Source organism: Chionomys nivalis, chromosome 6 (assembly GCF_950005125.1).
Source record: "Chionomys nivalis chromosome 6, mChiNiv1.1, whole genome shotgun sequence".
NCBI lineage: Eukaryota > Metazoa > Chordata > Mammalia > Rodentia > Cricetidae > Chionomys > Chionomys nivalis.
This window is the reverse complement of record NC_080091.1, coordinates 40,716,527-40,734,688: the sequence shown is the minus strand read 5'-3', so window position 1 is coordinate 40,734,688 and position 18,162 is coordinate 40,716,527. Positions and strand designations below refer to the sequence as shown.

Genomic DNA, 18,162 nt, shown 5'->3' with positions numbered 1-18,162 from the left:
GAGAGGTGCAGTGACTTTCAGGGTCACCCAGTCAGTGGGTGGTGATTGTGGCCAAGCCCACAGAGCCTGCTCTTCCCTACACAGAAGCTTGAGGGAGCCAGGCTCCCCAATTTCTGGCAGGGCTGCCAGTGAGGATGGAGACAGGCAGGCAGGGGGGTGCTGCTGCCTAGAGCTCTCTCTAGCACAGAGGGAACGAGATGGGTGTGGCCAGGTTAGGGGTCGGGTGAGTCTGAGCTCAGGGCAGGCCTGGCATGGCATGGGGAGATGAAAACGCAGCACAGCACATGGGCAGCCCTGGGCCTGAGGCTGAACGACCACGGCTCACCTCAGTGTGGTTTCCACAAGTCACACATGATACACACACAATAAGCTCCCCCCCACACACACACACAAACACACACACACCCAGAGACACGCACATACACACAGACACACACAGACATACACACATACACACACAGACACATGCACATACACACACGCACACACACACAGACACACACAGACACACGCACACATACACACAGACACACGCACACATACACACAGACACACGCACACATACAGACACACACAGACACATGTACACAGACACATACACGCAGGCACATGTGCACACACACAGACACACACACGCACGCACACACACACACGCCCGCGCGCACACACACATACACACAGACACACGTACAGACACACAGACACACACAGACATGCACATACACACACGCACACACGCACGCGCGCGCACACACACACAGACACATGTGCACACACGCAGACACACACACGCACGCACACACGTGTGCGCACACAGACACACACACACCACGCCCCCAGCCCCAGGGCTATCCAAAGCCACTCATCCTCTTTCCCATGTCCACGACACCCAGACCTCAGGCTGAGGGCCAGGCCCCTGGAGTTTCCTCAGTCCTAGGCCTAGGGAGCAAGATTGGCCAAATGGAACAAGGCAAGACAGTAAGAAAAGACAATTTTATTTCCAGTCTGAGAATGTATTACAAATAGATTTTAAAAACGCAATAGAGCAACATGGATTGGCCGACGGTGCCAGGTACAGATGGAGGCATTTACAGGTGAGTTGGCCTGCCAGGTCAGGACTGCAGGTGCCAATGGAGGGACTCATAAAGGGTGGGCACAGCCACACCGACCTTCTGACACGGGGAAGCAGAGCCCCTCTGCTCCGCGCAAGGGAACACACAGCCTGGGGCGGGAGACACCCAAACAGAGGCAGGGTGAACTGAGGGTAGGGCCAGAGCCCCCCCCAAATGTCAGTGGAGCCCTGATTTCTTCCACCTGGTCCTGGCCACCAGCTTCCTGGTCCCAGCAAGAAGGCACAGGGGAACGCTGCTGGGAGCTTCTGCAAGAGACTCTCCGCAAACTGACCTCGGGAACCTGGGGAACACTCAACCTCTTGGTGGTGCTGCACACTCTGGCAGCCTACTTCTCAGAGCCCTCTGGGAGCCCGGGAACAGACTCAAGTGCAGAGGGGGGTCAAAGTCACAGACCCCTCAAGTCATGGAGCCTCTTGAGCGTCAATTTCCTCCCCATGGGATGGGACACCGACCCCACCTGTGGGTGCTGCAAGGTGGCAGGTTAAGCAGCTCGTACACAGACCATGCCCAGTCTGTGGAGGCTAAGCAGCTCGCATACAGACCGTGCCCAGTCTGTGGAGGCTAAGCAGCTCGCATACAGACGTGCCCAGTCTGTGGAGGCTAAGCAGCTCGTATACAGACCGTGCCCAGTCTGTGGGCTGCATACGCAGAGCTGCTGGCTCACAGAAGTAGGAAGTCTAGAGCAGTTGGAGCAGATTTGATTTGGGGTAGGAACTATGTCTGTACACTGCAGAAATGACCAAGAATGACAGAGGGTGGTTATCCAGGAAGAGACAGTGGACCAGGCCAAGCCTCGCTGTCACTGAGAACTGACCCCAGCCATGGAGATCTTTTGCCCCCCCCCCCACCGCAGTGAAATACATGACAGGAGCTCATGGGCATAGCACCCCCATACGTGATCCACAAGGTAAGAAGATAGAGGGAGAAGTTGGATCAATGGCTCTCCTGACCCCAACCTACCCAGCCTCCGTCACTGGCATTCACAGCACCCACCTAGGGGAGGACAGCCCTGTGGTTGTCATCCTGCCCCTGAGGCCCTTGCTACAGGTCTGGCAGCTTCTTACAACAGCACAGAGCATCCCCTCTGCAAAGAGGCTAGAGCCCCTCCTCTCCTGTCTGGAGGGGCCATATCCAGCCCTTGGCAGCAGTGGCCAGCCTGCTTTCTCAGGGAGGGGGCTTTACCTTGAGTCCGCCACAGACTGAACATGACAAAAAGAAAGCCGGAGGCGGCCCTGCATGGGGGCTGCCTGCTTCCCAGGGCTCGCCAGGGGATGGACTGGGCAGCGTGGCTTCACTGCCTGGGCCTTCTGTTGCCTGCCCCCGTCGTCGAGCTCCCAGGCAACTGGAGGGACACCCCATGGGTGGCTGACCACCCAAGTCCGTGGCCGAACTGTGGTCAGAGCTGCCTTGAGAGGCTGGGCTTGGGTCTCTGGGGGCCTGGCGCAGGCTTCGAGGCGTGTCATAGTGATGTCGTAACGAGGTGGGCACCTGGTATTCGGCCACCCCAGGTGGGCAGGCGCACAGTTTGGGCTCGGGTGCACTGGCTCCAGAAGGCAGGCTAAGTAGAGAACCAAACTCCTCTCCAGCCCGCCACACGTCCAGGCTGCTGCCAGCATAGGATGAGAAGCTGCCAGAATAGGAGGAGTGGCTTCCTGTGGCGATGCCACTGTCAGAGGAACTCTGGCGGCCAACCTCCTGTAACTGTCGAGGCCGCAGAGGTTTGAGGGGTGGCCTTGAGGCGCCCAGCATGGCTTCTCCTGGACCCTGGGCAGCCACCAGCCCTGGCCCTTCCTGTGATGTGCTGGCTGAGGATGAGGACTGTTCTGGCCATGCAGTGAGCCGGCTGCTGGCACTGACGTCTGAGTGGCTGGCCTCGGAGGAGGAACTGGATAGGCTTCGATCATCCCCTGGGACAAAGCAGAAAGTGAGGCTGCTGGGGGGGTCCAAGCAGGAGGTGTGGTCAGTGAGTATGCTATGACAGTCCGCTTCTCCCCAGCCCAAACCTGAACGCTGGAGCAGCAGGTCAGGACCTGCAAGGCAGCCTCTTCCTCATCTCAGTAGCAGTCTTTTTAGAGCCCTTATGCTTCCCCCTCCCCCCCAGGCACTTCATCAGTCTGGTCTGAGTCTCTCTACCTGGACTCCACCCTCACCTATACAGTCCCCTTCCCCCTCCCCCCCCAGGCAGGCACCTGCCTCCAGCCCTTCTACGCTGTGTATCTATGACCCAGATCCTGAGATCCTTCCTCCTCTCCTGGTCCAACTCTTCGGACTACTACCCTGGCCAACTTCTAGCCCAGCCGAGACCTGGGGCAACCTATCCCCCTTCAGCATCCTGGGTGTGCTCACACCAGGCTGCCCCATCCAGCCTGTCCCTTCCTCTGACTCCATCACTGCATCCTCCCCTCATGGGACTGTGAGCTTCTAAGGACAAGAGCACGCCTGGGATCAAATCTTGTCCACCGCCCATCCATCCCATCCTGCCTGGGCTCTGCCTTGCCTCACTGTGTGCATGGAAAAAGCTCACTCCATCTCTGCTTCTCCTCTCAGCTTGCCTGGCTTAGCTTGCAGGGCTCCCTGAGCAGACACCAGTGAACTCCCCAAGGAGATAAGACAGCTTATTGCAACCTTGAGAGTCCCTGCTTCTAGAGGGAAGGACTGGGAGGGGAGAGGGCCACTGTCCCGCTGTGGACCTCTAGGAACGGTGAGAGGCACCAGACAGTATTTCTCCAGCCTAGGAAGACCTGGTAAAACCCACCTGCCAAGGTTTCCTTGCCAGGCTTCCAGGTTCGTCCACCAGTGTTACCATTGACAGTAGCTACAGAGGACCATCCGCTCCAGAAAGCCAGCTCAGGTGGCCCCAGAGCATTTTGTCAGAAAACAGACAAGAAAGCTAAATTGTAGAAGACTTGGGCCTTGCCCAGGCCACACAGCTAGTGGGTGGGAAGGGATTCAAAGTCAGGTCACACTTCCCATCACAGCTGCAGCTGGCATTCGGTAAGTTTATAGGATAGTGAGTGGATGAGGGGAGAATAAATGAATGAGTAAGAGAAAGAAGAAAGGTGAGTAGGAAGGGGAGCAATGAGTGGCTAAATGGATGGGTGACAAAGGAATGAATGAGCAGGAGGAAAGATGACTGGATGGATGGGTGGGTGGATGGATGGATGGGTGGGTGGATGGATGGATGGGTGGGTAAATGGATGGATGGATGGATGGATGGATGGATGGATGGATGGATGGATGGATGGATGGATGGATGGGTGGGTGGGTGGATGGACGGGTGGGTGGGTGGGTGGATGGATGGGTGGGTAAATGGATGGATGGGGTGGATGGGTGGGTGGACGGACGGGCAGGCGGGCGGGCGGGCGGGCGGACGGACGGACGGGTGGGTGGGCGGGTGGACAGATGGGTGGGTGGGTGGGTGGGTGAAGAATGACTGAACAAGAGGGAGAAGGATGCCTGAGATGGACGGCAGCTACCTGCACAGGGCAGAAGGGTCGTGAGTGTGTACACAAGGAGACTCCATGCAGACAAACCGCTGCCCGAGCTGAAGCGGAGTGGGGAGGCAAGTACTTAGAGGTCCCTGCAGATAGAACCAACCACTGACTCTACCTCCACTGCCTGGCTGGCCAGAGTGTGAAAGCAGGCTAAGTCGCTTCTCCAGCTGCAGGGCTTCCAGTGCTTCCTGGGCAACACGCTCCTCTGAGGCTGAGGGCCCCCCAGGGCTTGGGTCTGTGCAGAAAAAAGGACCAATGAGGCGACAATCACCCCTGCACTCCACCCCTTCACTCCCTGCACCCCATCCCTACACCACCAGGACACCTGGCAAGTCTAGAACCTTCAGAACTAAGGCATCCTGAACTAGCCTCTAGGAGGCCTAGCCCTGCCCTGTGCCTTGGCCCGGCTGCTGGGCATCAAACACAGGCTACTTAGACCCCCTAGATGCCCAGCTGAGGTCTCTCTCTGTGAACAAGCCCCCATCTATCTAGTCCAAGTTCTTGTCCTTGTGGATATACCCCTGAACTTCTCAGCTTCAGTCTCTGGCCCTGAAGTTGGTCCCCTATCTGTCCAGCATAGGTGCCTGTCTGTGTATAACCCCCAGCTCAGGTCCTTGTCCCCTAAGGATAGGCACACAACTGCCCAGCCTGGGTCCCCGTCCCTGAGACAATCCCCACCCTCCCCAGGTATGAGCCTCTCCTTGCTGATAATGGGACCTCCTCAGGACCACACCTCCTCTCATCTAGAGAGGTCTGCCCAGCCTTAGCTCATCACGCCCACTTCTCAGAGCTCCATTTTGGTCTGAATAAAATGCCTCCATGGACCTGTTATGGTTGGGTGGGATCTTTTCCTGGCCCCTCACCATCTTCTACTTCTGAGCCATATCGTTATAGGTGACAGAGCAGGAAGGTTGCCACCCTGTGCTCCCCAGGCACTCTCCTCTCCTGTCTTTGCTGGGATGCTCATGCAAGGTCCTCCTTGCCCATATCCACACTGCCTATCTGAAGGCCTTGACAATGTCAACATTTGGCTGAGAGGTAGCCAGGCTGGCAGCAGTGGGGAACCTGCTCCTCTGGCCACCCCATTCTAGCTTGCAGTACCCTCCCTCCTTCCCTCAGAAATACTTTAGAGCACAGTGAGCCCCAGAGAGCCCGGGGGGGGGGGTCTATGATCGGCACCTTGTTGCCATGGGCTTCCCCAGCAATGGCGTCCCCCAATTAGAAAGGGCCACAAAAGCACCATGAATGCTATCCTCAGAGCAGGAGTTCCCAGAATCCTCTATCTTCCTCTTCCCTCCTGCCCGCTTTGGGTTCAGGTCTTCATGTGGAGGACTGAGGCCTCAGTGGGTCTGACCCTGGTGAGAACCCACACAATAGCATATCCGCAAACCTAGAGAGTGGGGCACTGCTCAAGTGTGCATTCTCGGGGTCCCTCAGGGCTGTGGGACTTTAATGGCATGCCATCCACAGGGTCCTTGTCCTCCCATAAGCCCTCCCCACATGGGTCAATGCTGTAGGACTCCACAATTGCCCTAGCTGGATGCTGACTCTGATCCACACAGTTGCCATGCCGGGGCGACCCAAGGCCCCATATACCTGAGCAGGACACCTAGGATACAGTGCTTGCAGACCCAAGCCCTAGCAGTGGCATTGTCTGAGCACACCCAGATGACCTGATTAAGACAGTTGTGGAACAGGTCAGGGTACCCCACCAGCCCATTTCTATCTGGGGACAGCCCACTCCCTGCCTGGGTTGGGGCACAACTCATTTCCAAGGGGAGCCTCCTATGTCATCCTCTGCCCAGTGCTGTGTCCAGTACTCCCTTCACCAGAATCACTGAAAACAAGCAGGAGAGTGGATACCCCTAAGCCCAGGTCCTGTTTCTGGGCACACCAACAGCGGCACATACACCAGTATGAGTCTGGGGGTGCATATGCTCCAAGGAACCTCTAGAGATGTGTGTCTCTGGGGGGGAAACATAATCCCCCCACACCCAGGTGGCCCACTGTCATTCCCCCTCCACACTGTACATCTGCAACTGCAAGGCAGAGAAACACCAGCAGGGGGCACTGCAGGAGGGCCCAGACCACAGGGACGGCTCCAGGCTCCCCAGCAGCTCTTTCACTGGCTACTGGGGTGCAGGGGGCAGCAGATTAGGAGGGCCTGGTGCCCATGAGTTTGGCTCAGCATTTAAAACTGTGTTCTCTACCCTCGCAAGATGGGTCCAAGGTGCCCTCAGCCACTTTGGGGATTAGAGGTTAAATCAGAGGCACGCTTGAGTGGGGCCTACCCTAAATACATCTTGAAACCCCCACAATACCAGATAATCTCACAGAGTGGCTCCGAGCATTTGGCTCAGACAGCATGGTCCTGACCCCATCAGAGAAATATCAACTGTCCACAGGTCAGTGACCTGGAGCCAGGTTGCCTCTGCTCCATCTCCAGGGTCTTGGGCCACTTGCTGTTCAGCCTCAGCAATTGTGGCTCGCCTGGGTCAACCAGAAGGCCACAAGCCCTGGTGTTCCAATGGTCCATGGCCATGAAGGAAGGGCAATTGCAGGAGAAGTCGACCCCCTTAGGGACCCCAGGCTGCACGGAGCCTAGAGGGCTACTGTCCTAGGCCAGTGGACTCTAGGGTTCTTAGTTCTGGATGGGAGAGGGAAGGCCATATCACTAGACTGATGAAGCAGATAACCAGTCCCCAGACCACCCAAGGGCACCTCCCCTGCCACATTCCTGCACACACCTGGGAGAACTGGCCGAAGCCCAAACGGGCCTTTGGTCGGGGAGATGCCTCGGACAATGCAGTCAAACAGAAAGCTGATCTGCTCTCCCTCAGCTGAGGACAAGAAGAAGACTCCAGCCCCTGCAGAAGAAGGACAGAGAGACATGGGTCAGCCAGCCCCAGCAGGGGTTGGGGAGACACCCAGAGCTGGTCTGGGGTTGGGGTGCAAGAAACCTGAGCAATCTCCAGCTCAAATCCAAGTGACTTTATACCTTCACGAAACCACACTCCCAGGGCCCCAGACCCCACACGCCTCTTCTGCGGCCTAGAGAGCCCATAAATGTGTCCTGAGGGTACTGAGTTGAGTGCTGTCTCTTTAGCAAGGCCTAGGAACTGACAGGGAAACCCATGCCAAAACGCCAGCTTGAAACATCTGGAATCTGCTCACCCCTGCATGGCCACCCCAGGGTGCACAGGCAATGACAGCACCTGTGACTGCTGCTCACCCCTGCATGGCTGCCCCAGGGCGCACAGGCAATGACAGCACCTGTGATTGCTGATTGTCTGGGTTTCCAGACAGCATTGTGTGGCCTGAGAACAGCAGGCCCACATCTTATGAAGGCAACCTGTCCTGACTGTTCTGTCCAAGACTACTCTCCTTAAAGGATGTTCAGCAACCCACTGCACGCACCTCCTGTGGGGAGACACGTAGGCCAGGCCACCCTCTGCCCTCCAGGCTCCCTCCAGGCTTCCCGAGGCTCTTCCCCAGCCTGTGCTAATGACAAGGGAGGCACTTCTGGGAGGTTTCCTTGGGTCTCTCAGTGTGGCCAAAACCCTCACCCAGGGCTGTGTCAAGTCACCTGCAGATGTTTGTCCCACTCTGGTGCAGTGTGGTGTGCCCACACCACAAGTGATCAGCTGTCACTCTGACCAGTACAGTGTCCCCACACACACTAAGAGTGACCTCTCCCTTGCTCGGAGGTCAAAGGGTAAAGACAAAGCCCTGAGGTCGTGCCTGTGTCCCAGGGCTGACTCTGCCCCTCCTGCCCACTCAGGAGAAGGAAGGAATGGTGTGCAATCAGTGCAGGGTCACTTGGGCAGAGGGACCACATAGGTGCTCAGAGCCTCTGTGCCCAGAGGAGCCCAGAGCAATGAGTCAGCAGGGAGGGCACCCCGAGGCCATCTGCCATCAGGCACCAGGCCGGCCCTCCTGCTGGGCTGTGCCTCCACCAAGGGTGAATGAAATCCCTCCCTGGCCGAGTGAATGAGAGAGCAGCCAGGCTGGCTGCACCCACCTGCTGAGCCAAGGCCATGGGACTGGACACTGGGTATGTCACCACACAAGAATCTCTCTCTACTCCGGACTTCTGCCCGTTGCCCAAAGAAAGGCAGGCAGGGTCCATGCACAATTCTCAGGGACAGAAGGCAGGGACAGCCCCAGGACTGGCGAAAGAGGTAAGATCTGAGAAGTCCCCTCGCTAAAATTTCTGCTTCTAGGTCACACTTCTTTGCTGAACATGAAGCTGTGGATTCCAGGGACTCAACCAGTACTAAGACACATGGAAATGGTCGCCCCAGGGCGTACAGGCAATGACAGCACCTGTGACTGCTGCTCACCCCTGCATGGCCACCCCAGGGTGCACAGGCAATGACAGCACCTGTGACTGCTGCTCACCCCTGCATGCCCACCCCAGGGCGCACAGGCAATGACAGCACCTGTGATTGCTGAAGCTTCATATTGTCTTAGACCACGTGGTATAGCAATGTCATTCTTGTTTTGGAGTAGGGGAATAGAGCCCATAGCAGGCAAGAACGTATATGATCCCAGGCAAGAGATGGACTCAAGCCTAGGGCAGAGGCCGCTGGGACATTGCCCAGCACCATAGGACTGGTTCTACACTGGGAAGCTGGGGACCAAAAGAAAAAGTGGGACATGGAGCAGGAGTGGACAGCTACCCTGAAGCTACCCAGGAGGCCACCCCCAGAGGCTTACTGGCTCCGAAAGGCCCTGGTGGATCTGGTAGACGGACTCTACAAGCCAAGAACTCCGCTGGGCCTTGGTTAAGCAAAGTATGCTCATCAGCCTGGCTCCCATCTGCTGGCCAGCTCACACAAAGCATCCCGTGCTTGCTCCCTGTCCCCATCTACCACCCCACCCACTGTAGGGCTCAGTCAGCCTGGCCCCAGCTCTCATGGAAGGCCAGGCCTCTAATCCTGAGCTTACAGGCAGCTGGCAGAAACTGCAGGACAATCAGTCCCCCGACTATAAAAAACCACATTACCGAAGGGAGTGGAGCCGGCCCTGCATTCCACCACGGCGGCGTCTGCGGAGTATCATGCTGCCCAGGAGATGCGATCAGCCAGACAAGGCCCAAGAGCCCAGCAGCTACCAACCTGGGCCCCAAATGCCCATGTGGCATCCCTACTAGCCACCCCATCTATAGCTCTGAAGGACACCTATCTTCAAGGAACTATTAACCTGGGATCTCAGAGTTCAGGGATGAGGCTTCCTTGGAATACATTTCTATCTCTGACCCTGTCCCCTCTGCCCTCCTTACCTGTCAAAGGATCTGAGTCACCCAGGGCTCCCTAAACATGCCTGCTCCACCTAGCATGCCTCCACATGGGAGATGCCCAACCATACTCCTTAGGCTGTAACAACGTCCTTTAAGATAGCACCTTTTATTAAGTCGTGCCAAACCCCGACCCTTACCCCTACCTAAGGAAGCCAGATGTTCATCCTGAATCCTGAGATGCTTTTCCGTCTGATTCAGACCTTGTGATGCTTACTCTGTCTCACGACCCTTTACATGTCCGCTGCACTAGACCCCAGACCAAACACCGTGTGACAGTGGCCCTGTGACCTCCCAGGACCTGCTGTACTAGACCCCAGACCAAACACTGTGTGACAGTGGCCCTGATACCTCCCAGGACCTGCTGCCCGAGGTAAGTGTAAAAAGATGCCTCTGTGTTGCTAATTGGGTTGTATGTTCTAAGAAAGGCTGGAGCCCAGGTTCCCTGTCCAGCCGACTGCCCACCCAGAAGGTTAGGTCCCCTTCTCTTACTGCCCCAGGGCCAGCCTGAGACCCCTCTAAATAGTATAAAGTAACCAAGGTAACGCTCTATTCTTCAGTTCTGGGACGAGGCCCCTGAGGGAGCCGAGCACCACCCATTTGTGCCCTCTTGGAACCATCCACCACACAGAAAAGCCCAGCTATTTTGCTAGAAAAGGAGGTCCCAAGAGGAACTGTGGCCTCCCTACCAAGCCCAGGACCTGCACCATCTGTCTTTCATGGTTCGAGTGACCCATTCTGTCTCGTGGGACAGAGATGAGCCATCTCACTGAGCCCTGCTCTGAATTCTGGCCCAGAACTAAACAGCAGAACAGACACGACACTCAGGGTGTTTACTACACGGCAATGGGTAATACAAGGACCCGAAGATGAAGAACCAAGAGCTCCTGTGTAGTGATATCTTGTTTGTATTTTAATAAATAAAGCTTGCCTGAAGAGCAGAGAGTAAAACAGCTCCACTGGTCAGTCTACAGACCAGGCAGTGGTGACACACACCTTTAATCCCAGTAGCCACACCAGTTTGCCACAGAAACCAGGTGGTGTATGCCTTTAATTCCAGCCCTAGAGAGGAATATAATATGGGAGGAGACAGCTCTCAGACACAGCCTCATTCTGAGATTCCTGGAGGCAGGATCACTATTTCAGACTGAGGTAGAGGTAAGAGCCAGTGGCTGGCTGTTTTGCTTTTCTGACCTTCAGGTTGAACCTCAATTTTGGTCTCTGGGTTTTTTATTAATTGTGCTACATTCTTGGGGTGTACCAGCTTTTGCTCTAGTGGAGAATGTCCTTGATACCACTGTGACAATGACCTCTAGATATTCACACTTCAAAATGTCCCAGGGTTGGCCCAGAGGGGACCAGCATCTTCCTGAGCAGAGTGAGGGCCATCAGCTAAAGACCCTGTCGCTTGTCACTGGGCACCCTTGGTGGCACCTTCACTGACCCGTGGAACATTCTGCAGGCCTGGATGCAGTCATCCCTTCCCTCCTCTGCCTGCTTCCACTCTCTCGCACCCGCCTCAAGCCTTGGGGGTTCCTGCTCACCTAGGCAGCCTACACCAGGGTCCTGATAGGCCCTCACTCTTCTGTTTCTTAAAGACCAAGCTGAGGTCCTGGTCCTCAGGAGGAGAGTGAGCAGCCAGGCTCAGGCTGGGCATGGGGCGGGGTCACTTCCAGACCTCAGGAAGGGAGACCCCAAAGCCCAAGTTCAGGTACACTGTAGGTGCATAGGGCCACCTCAAGAGGGAGTTACAAGGTGGGGTTGACATGGGCTTTCCTGTCCAGATGAGGAAGTCAGGGCACTGGGCTCCATCCCAAGTGTTCTGAAGAATGACAGTCAGTCACACACCACCACTGGCATCCCCAAAGAGTGATGTTTCTGTCTAGGAACCTAATTCTCCCACACAGCAGCCTGGGCTGAGACACGAAATCTCCTTGTACCCCAGGAGGTCACATGGCCTGTCTCAAAGGTCAGAGGACACCGTGCCTCTCCTCTCTGACAGCTTGCAGCAAATTAGCCCCCAGAGGAAGCAGCTGGTGGCCGCTGACAGCTGGCAGTGTCTGGATTACCTAGCAGCTGGTCCTGCTCCCTGGCTCCCAGCTTGGTGCCCACTCTGCCCAAGAAGGCCTTTTGTTCCTCAAGAGGAAGAAGGGCTGGCACGTGGCGGATGGAGGCCTGGGGTAAGCAGCCAGCCCCACCCTTCCCCAGGAACAGCTGCACACACAAACATGAACTGGGTCATTTCTGCCACTGCCTCCACACGGTCATGAGTACCCACGGCAGCCTATGCCTCAGTCTCCTCTTCCTCAAAACTGAGATAGGGTGGAAGCCCCATGGGTGGGGCCCCATGAGCTGGGGAACATCTGAGCACCTAGACGTGTCCCTCTCAGGGTCCTGTAGGGCAGCTCTCGGAAGCCCACCATGGCCAGCCTGGACCTTGTGTGATAGCAGATACCACACTGATGGGGCCTGGACTCACTCTGTATGCCGATGTCACGATATGATAAAGGGAGAGTCCACTCAAACCCAGGTCAGCAGAACTGTAGAGACATGACCACGGGTCTAAAGAATCGTGACAGTCAGCCCCAGGGGCCTGACTCAGTACCAGTCACTGAATACAGGATCTTCTCTGGAGGCCACAGAAAAGTCCCTATAAATGGCCACTCCTCTTGAATGTCACTCCACCACTGAGTCCAAGGGCCTTTGTTCCAGAGGCCTCCTGTCTGGGATGCCTGCATCACTACCCTGCTGCCCGTGAACAAAGCATTACGAAGGCATTGGGCTCCGCAGAGCCAAAGGTCCTCATCCCAGCCCTGATCCTGCTGCTCCCACCTCAGCAAGAGGTCCTGCCTCTTCCACAGTCGCCATGCAGATGGCACTCCTGGAAACCGCCAGCCACCCCGCTGCAGCCACCCCGCTGCAGCCACCCCGCTGCAGCCACCCCGCAGCAGCCACCCCGCTGCAGCCACCCCGCAGCAGCCACCCCGCTGCAGCCACCCCGCAGCAGCCACCCCGCTGCAGCCACCCCGCTGCAGCCACCCCGCGGCAGCCACCCCGCAGCAGCCACCCCGCGGCAGCCACCCCGCTGCAGCCACCCCGCGGCAGCCACCCCGCTGCAGCCACCCCGCGGCAGCCACCCCGCTGCAGCCACCCCGCTGCAGCCACCCCGCTACAGCCACCCCGCTAAAGCCACCCTGCAGCAGCCACCCACCCCGCTACAGCCACCCTGCAGCTAGCACTTCCTGTTCTCATCTGGAGAGAAACCAGAATCTTCTAGGCCCCTCCAGCCCTTCCAGACTGTGCTATGGGTTCTGTGGGTGTCATTCTCAAGTGCCTAGCAAACACCGCTCTAGTGGCCCAGCCTGGGTCAGCTCTCCAGTACCTATGTCCGTTTCTCTTGCCTTTCCCCAGGACTCCATGTCTCTGTGAGAACCCATGAGGTTATATCTCGCTTCTGTGTCGGAATCATACACGGCTATTTGCTTCAAACCTGTGTCTGCCAGCTATCACCAAAGGGGGCTACAACCTGATTCCAGTGGCCATGATTGTAAGCAGAGGGATGCTGGGGCCACAAATGATGCCAAGAAGGGGGAACAGTCCTGAGATGTACTTCCTGGGGACTCTAGGCGATTCCACAGAAGGAGGGCCAGGATAGACACAGTGTCTGAGAGAGAGCCACCAAGATGATCTGACCAAGACTGGGGGACAGCCTGGCATCTTCCTGCTGCTCAGACAGAAGTCTTAGCAACTGAATTATTGGCGTTAGAGGATCCTACCCTTCTGGAGACAGGGATGGAGATGGTCCTGCGGTTGGCAGGGACAGGGACTTCCCAGGTTAGTTTCCTCCTCTAGAAACTTCTGTCTGTCCTTAACATTAGCCTCCCCTGCCCTCCCCCACAGGCCTTCCTTTCCTAGTCTCCCCTCTCTCCTGGGGTGCCTTTATGCTGGCTGCCACCAAGCCTGCTGCAGAGCAAGTATCTCAGTACCTCTCTTCCCTACCAGGCCCCTGACACTCAGCCAAACCAACAAGTTTGAGTAGGTGAAGAGTAACCTGGGATGCAGGGTCACCTCTATACTCTCTGGGGAGTAGGCTAGGGAAGAGCCACAGGGCATGATTCTAGAGGGGGCAGGAACCAGGCTGGGATCTGTCCTCATGAGGGAAAGAGAAGGCTGATGCTTCCAAGGCCTTCTGATAAACCCCTTAGTCATCTGTACTCCAAGTTGGATGTGACTAAGTCATAGACGCAATGACTCGATTTTCATAACCATCATGGCTAAATGCTGGCTCCCAAAAGACCTGACCACATGTGTAATATGGACTGGGTTAGAATGTGAACACAATACTCTTCTGGCTGATCCAGGTGGCCCTACAGCCAGTGACAGTCGGGTGGGGTAGAGAGAGAGACAGAGACAGAGACAGAGAGACAGAGAGGAGACAGAAAGAAAAGCTGGGACACCAGTAATGCAATTAGTAAGGAAATCAGAAATAACCCCAGAGGCCCCAGAGGAAGGATCTTACATTGGGAACCGTTGACCTCAAACTATGAAGGAATCGATTTCTGTTGCCCTAAAAACACCATCCTGGCCTATGGTAGACTGCAGATACCTGACCCTCCATGAGCCACACTGGGCTGGAGCTCCTTCCCGAGGTTTGCCCACATGGTAGGGCAGATGTGTGGCCTCCAGTCACCTCTTCTGCCCACCTGCCTTGCATTCCATGTTGTGTCAGGGGGTCACAGCTTGGCTGCAGCAGTTTCTATGACCGGCTACAGCAGAGCCAAGCTTGTCCCTATTGGAGAGCAGAGCTCCAGGGCACCTGGCAGGGACAAAGGGGTGGGCTCTTCTAGTCAGTCCTCCACACTGACCTTCCCAGAGAGAGGGAGGCATCAGCCCCAGATCCCTGTGGATACATCCAATCAGGCCATGCTGAGCCTGACGATGCTGTACAGGGGCTGAGCCCAAACTCCTACATCTCACACCCTCCTATATCTCACGCCCTCCTCCTGACCCCAGTATAGGTCAACGTTACACCCCTGAAAGGGAGGGTGGATGGACAGGTTACAGGAGTCTCCCCTGCCTGACCTAGGAATTCCACTACTCAAGGTCCGGGCATCTAGACAACAGGGGCTCCCTGGTCCTAATGCAGCACCTACCCATGGTCACCACACAGTCTTTTCCAGCAGCTAGGGACCTATGGGCCAAGTAGGCTTTGGTCTGGAGGGAGAGATTCCCAAAAGTGCCAGCACCAGGGTTCTGAAGCAGGACCCAGACTAGCCGGCTCCAGGCACACTGGATCCAGGCAAATTCCTGCCGTTGACAGGCTAATTCAGGACCTTGCTCAGAAGCCTCCGGTCAGCCGTGAATAGTTCACCGCAGACGCAGGGAAATCACAACAGCCCAGGTCAGATGCTTGCTTTCTCGGCAGCACTAGCACCCAGTGCCCAGGACGATGACAGGCAGAAAGGAGCCCACTGGCACCAAGAGACCAAGCTGTAAACTCAGAGGGCCCAGAGGAGAAACATGCAGCAGGCCCTAATCCACTGGAGCCTAGATAAAGGGAACAGGTCTCCATGGAAACGGATTCTCTGGTCCAGCCCATCTAAGAGACCTGCCCGGCCTGGAGGGCATGCTGGCCAGCACCACATCTAACCTGTACCTGGGAATCCCACAGACCGAAGCAAGGACTCCCCTCCTCAATTTGTGTGACTCCAGGAACTCCCAGATCGAGAGATTCCCAGAGGGAGAGGCCACAGTGTGACTGACTGGCCTGTAGTTCCCAGCTATCAAACAATAGAGGGGACCAACCAGCCATTCCACCACCCCAACCACAGGCCATCCTGGAATCCTCCTGCTCTTGAGACCTGCCCAAGAAGAAGACTGAATGCCACAGCTGGCATGAGAAATGACTGTGCTTGCCACTGTGCTGTGATGTCATGCTGTCCCTGCGCTGTGAGGTCATGCCGTCCCTGCGCTGTGATGTCATGCTGTCCCTGTACTGTGAGGTCATGCCGTCCCTGCGCTGTGATATCGTGCTGTCCCTGCGCTGTGAGGTCATGCCATCCCTGCGCTGTGAGGTCATGCCGCCTCTTTGTCCTGGGAGGAATGTTGTCTTGCCTCATCGCCTCGTATCCCTTTGCTAAGCACCTCTACACATCACCTCGTATCCCTTTGCTAAGCACCTCTACACATCACCTCGTATCCAACTCCTCAAAGGTCCCCATGGAACTGCCTCCCACTCAGGCCCACTGTCTGATCCTAGTATTCAACAGAGATTGTGGAGCATGGTGTCCAACTCAGGCCTTTGCAGAACGTGGGGTCCAGGCAGTCAGTGACCAGCACAACACATATCTACACCATCCCACAGAGAGGGAGGCATCAGCCCCAGATCCCTGTGGATGCACACTCAATCAGGCCATGCTGAGCCTGACGATGCTGTACAGGGGCTGAGCCCCAACTCCTATATCTCACACCCTCCTCATGCCCCAGCATAGGTCAGGGATACACCCCTGAAAGGGAGGGTGGGTGGACAGGTTACAGGACTCTTCCCTGCCTGACCTAGGAATTCCACTACTCAAGGTCCGGGCCTCTAGACAACAGGAGGATGAGCACCTTGGGCAGTCAGCACACATGTGTAGTGAAGATGGCCTCTCAAGAGGGGAGAAGGGCTCTGCTCCCTCAGGGACTGCAGGTCCATACTCCACCAACACGTACACAGTCCCCTTAGAGAGCAGTGGAGGGGAAGGTCAGTGGGACACAAACACCACCCACCACTGAGCTCCCATCCTGACTACCAGACACCAGCCCATTATGGCTGTCCCAGCCTCTGCAATCACCTTCCCTTGACTTCATACCTCTCGGGAGCCACACCCACCCTTCCCACATGCAGCCATCCCACTGCTGACATCTTGGCAGCTCTGAGCAGCTCAGCAGTCTAAGCAGCTGATTTGTCTAGAGAAATTTTGTGTCAGTAAATGGACTTTGACTGGGGTATTCATGGGACGTCACTCATGAACTTTTTTTTTTTTTTTTTTAGTATTTTTGTCATTTAACTTGAACAGAAGGAACTCTGACACTGTGACCTCATACACAAGCCACACAGTGACACTAGGCTGTTCTCTGGAGTTTCCCAGGATCCATCAAGCGCCCTCCCATTCCCAGAAACAGCGAAACAGTCAGGGTCCGAGCTCAGTGCTGAGTGCCATTCCCAGCTTGAGTGGCTGCAGCCCTGTTGCTTGGGGACACAGCCCACAGTCTCCTGTCAGGTCTCCAAGCCAAATGTGTAGGCCGTCAGCTCAAGTGTCCCCAGTATGTCCCCCACACAGCATACTTACAGTACCCACACCTGGTCCCGCCTTCGAAGATGAATCCATTTGGCACGGCCCCGTAGCGACGGAGATCGGACAGTTTCCACTGCCCCATGACTGCCGGAGGGATGTCTCTAGCCAGGACGAGGATGTCATTGCAGAGGTGGAGAGTGGCTGGACCACTCTCCAGCTTGGTGCCAGGAGCTACCGTCACGTGGAACCTATGCACTGAGGGCAAGACAGGGGGCAAAAGGGCATTACCAGGGGTTGGCTGAGGTGGGAGGAGTATCCCCGGGTCAGACTGGTGAAGTGCCCTCACTGCCACTCAACCAAGAATGGATGGCAAATGTTGAGAAGGGCTAAGGATGTCTGTGGGCACCACCTACATCCTGCCCAAACTTCAGGATCTTCGGCACTCAGAGGCAAGTGAATCCTCGGAAGGGAATGACTACTGCCTAGCCCTCCCCAACATATTCAGGGCAGGTCCCAGGCACTAAGGCCACTCCTTGGGGACCCTTCCCATCAAGGCAGCCAACATGGCCCAGTTTCAGAAACCGGAAAGCAAAGTTCAGAAGGTCCCACATCAGAGTGTGGAATGGAGTATGCTCCATCCTGTGTTCAGAGTAGGAGGTCATGATTGGCAGGTACGGCTCAGAGGCTGCTAGATGCTGCCATGGTCCTGCCCACGAATTCAGCTCCGTCCTTTGCCTCGAAAGCCAGAAGTCAGTCCCCTCCTCCCCACCCTCCTAGATGGCTCAGTTCAGAAGGCATCTCACACATGTGAGCCAGCATCAGCCTGCCCACCTGCACTGCCTATGCGCCAGTCCCTTGCCCACTCCATCTCCAGACCCCAGAGCCAGAGGAAGCCTCGTAATGATGCCACCTGGTCCTCTTCTAAGCTGTGGCCTTGGGTCTGTCCTACCCCACCCTTG

At 56.3% G+C, this 18,162-nt stretch overlaps 1 protein-coding gene across 1 annotated transcript in view; it reads right to left on the bottom strand.

Annotated features, from left to right (window-relative positions):
• Dok7 (docking protein 7) overlaps window positions 1–18,162 on the bottom strand; it is a 32,735-nt gene that overhangs the window by 5,642 nt on the left and 8,931 nt on the right. The window contains exons 4-7 of the mRNA XM_057771923.1: window positions 17,258–17,458; window positions 7,375–7,494; window positions 4,743–4,862; window positions 2,316–3,040 (exon numbers count right to left, since the gene is read on the bottom strand). Coding sequence (XP_057627906.1) covers window positions 2,316–3,040; window positions 4,743–4,862; window positions 7,375–7,494; window positions 17,258–17,458 — 1,166 coding nt within the window. The remainder of the gene's footprint in view (window positions 1–2,315; window positions 3,041–4,742; window positions 4,863–7,374; window positions 7,495–17,257; window positions 17,459–18,162) is intronic.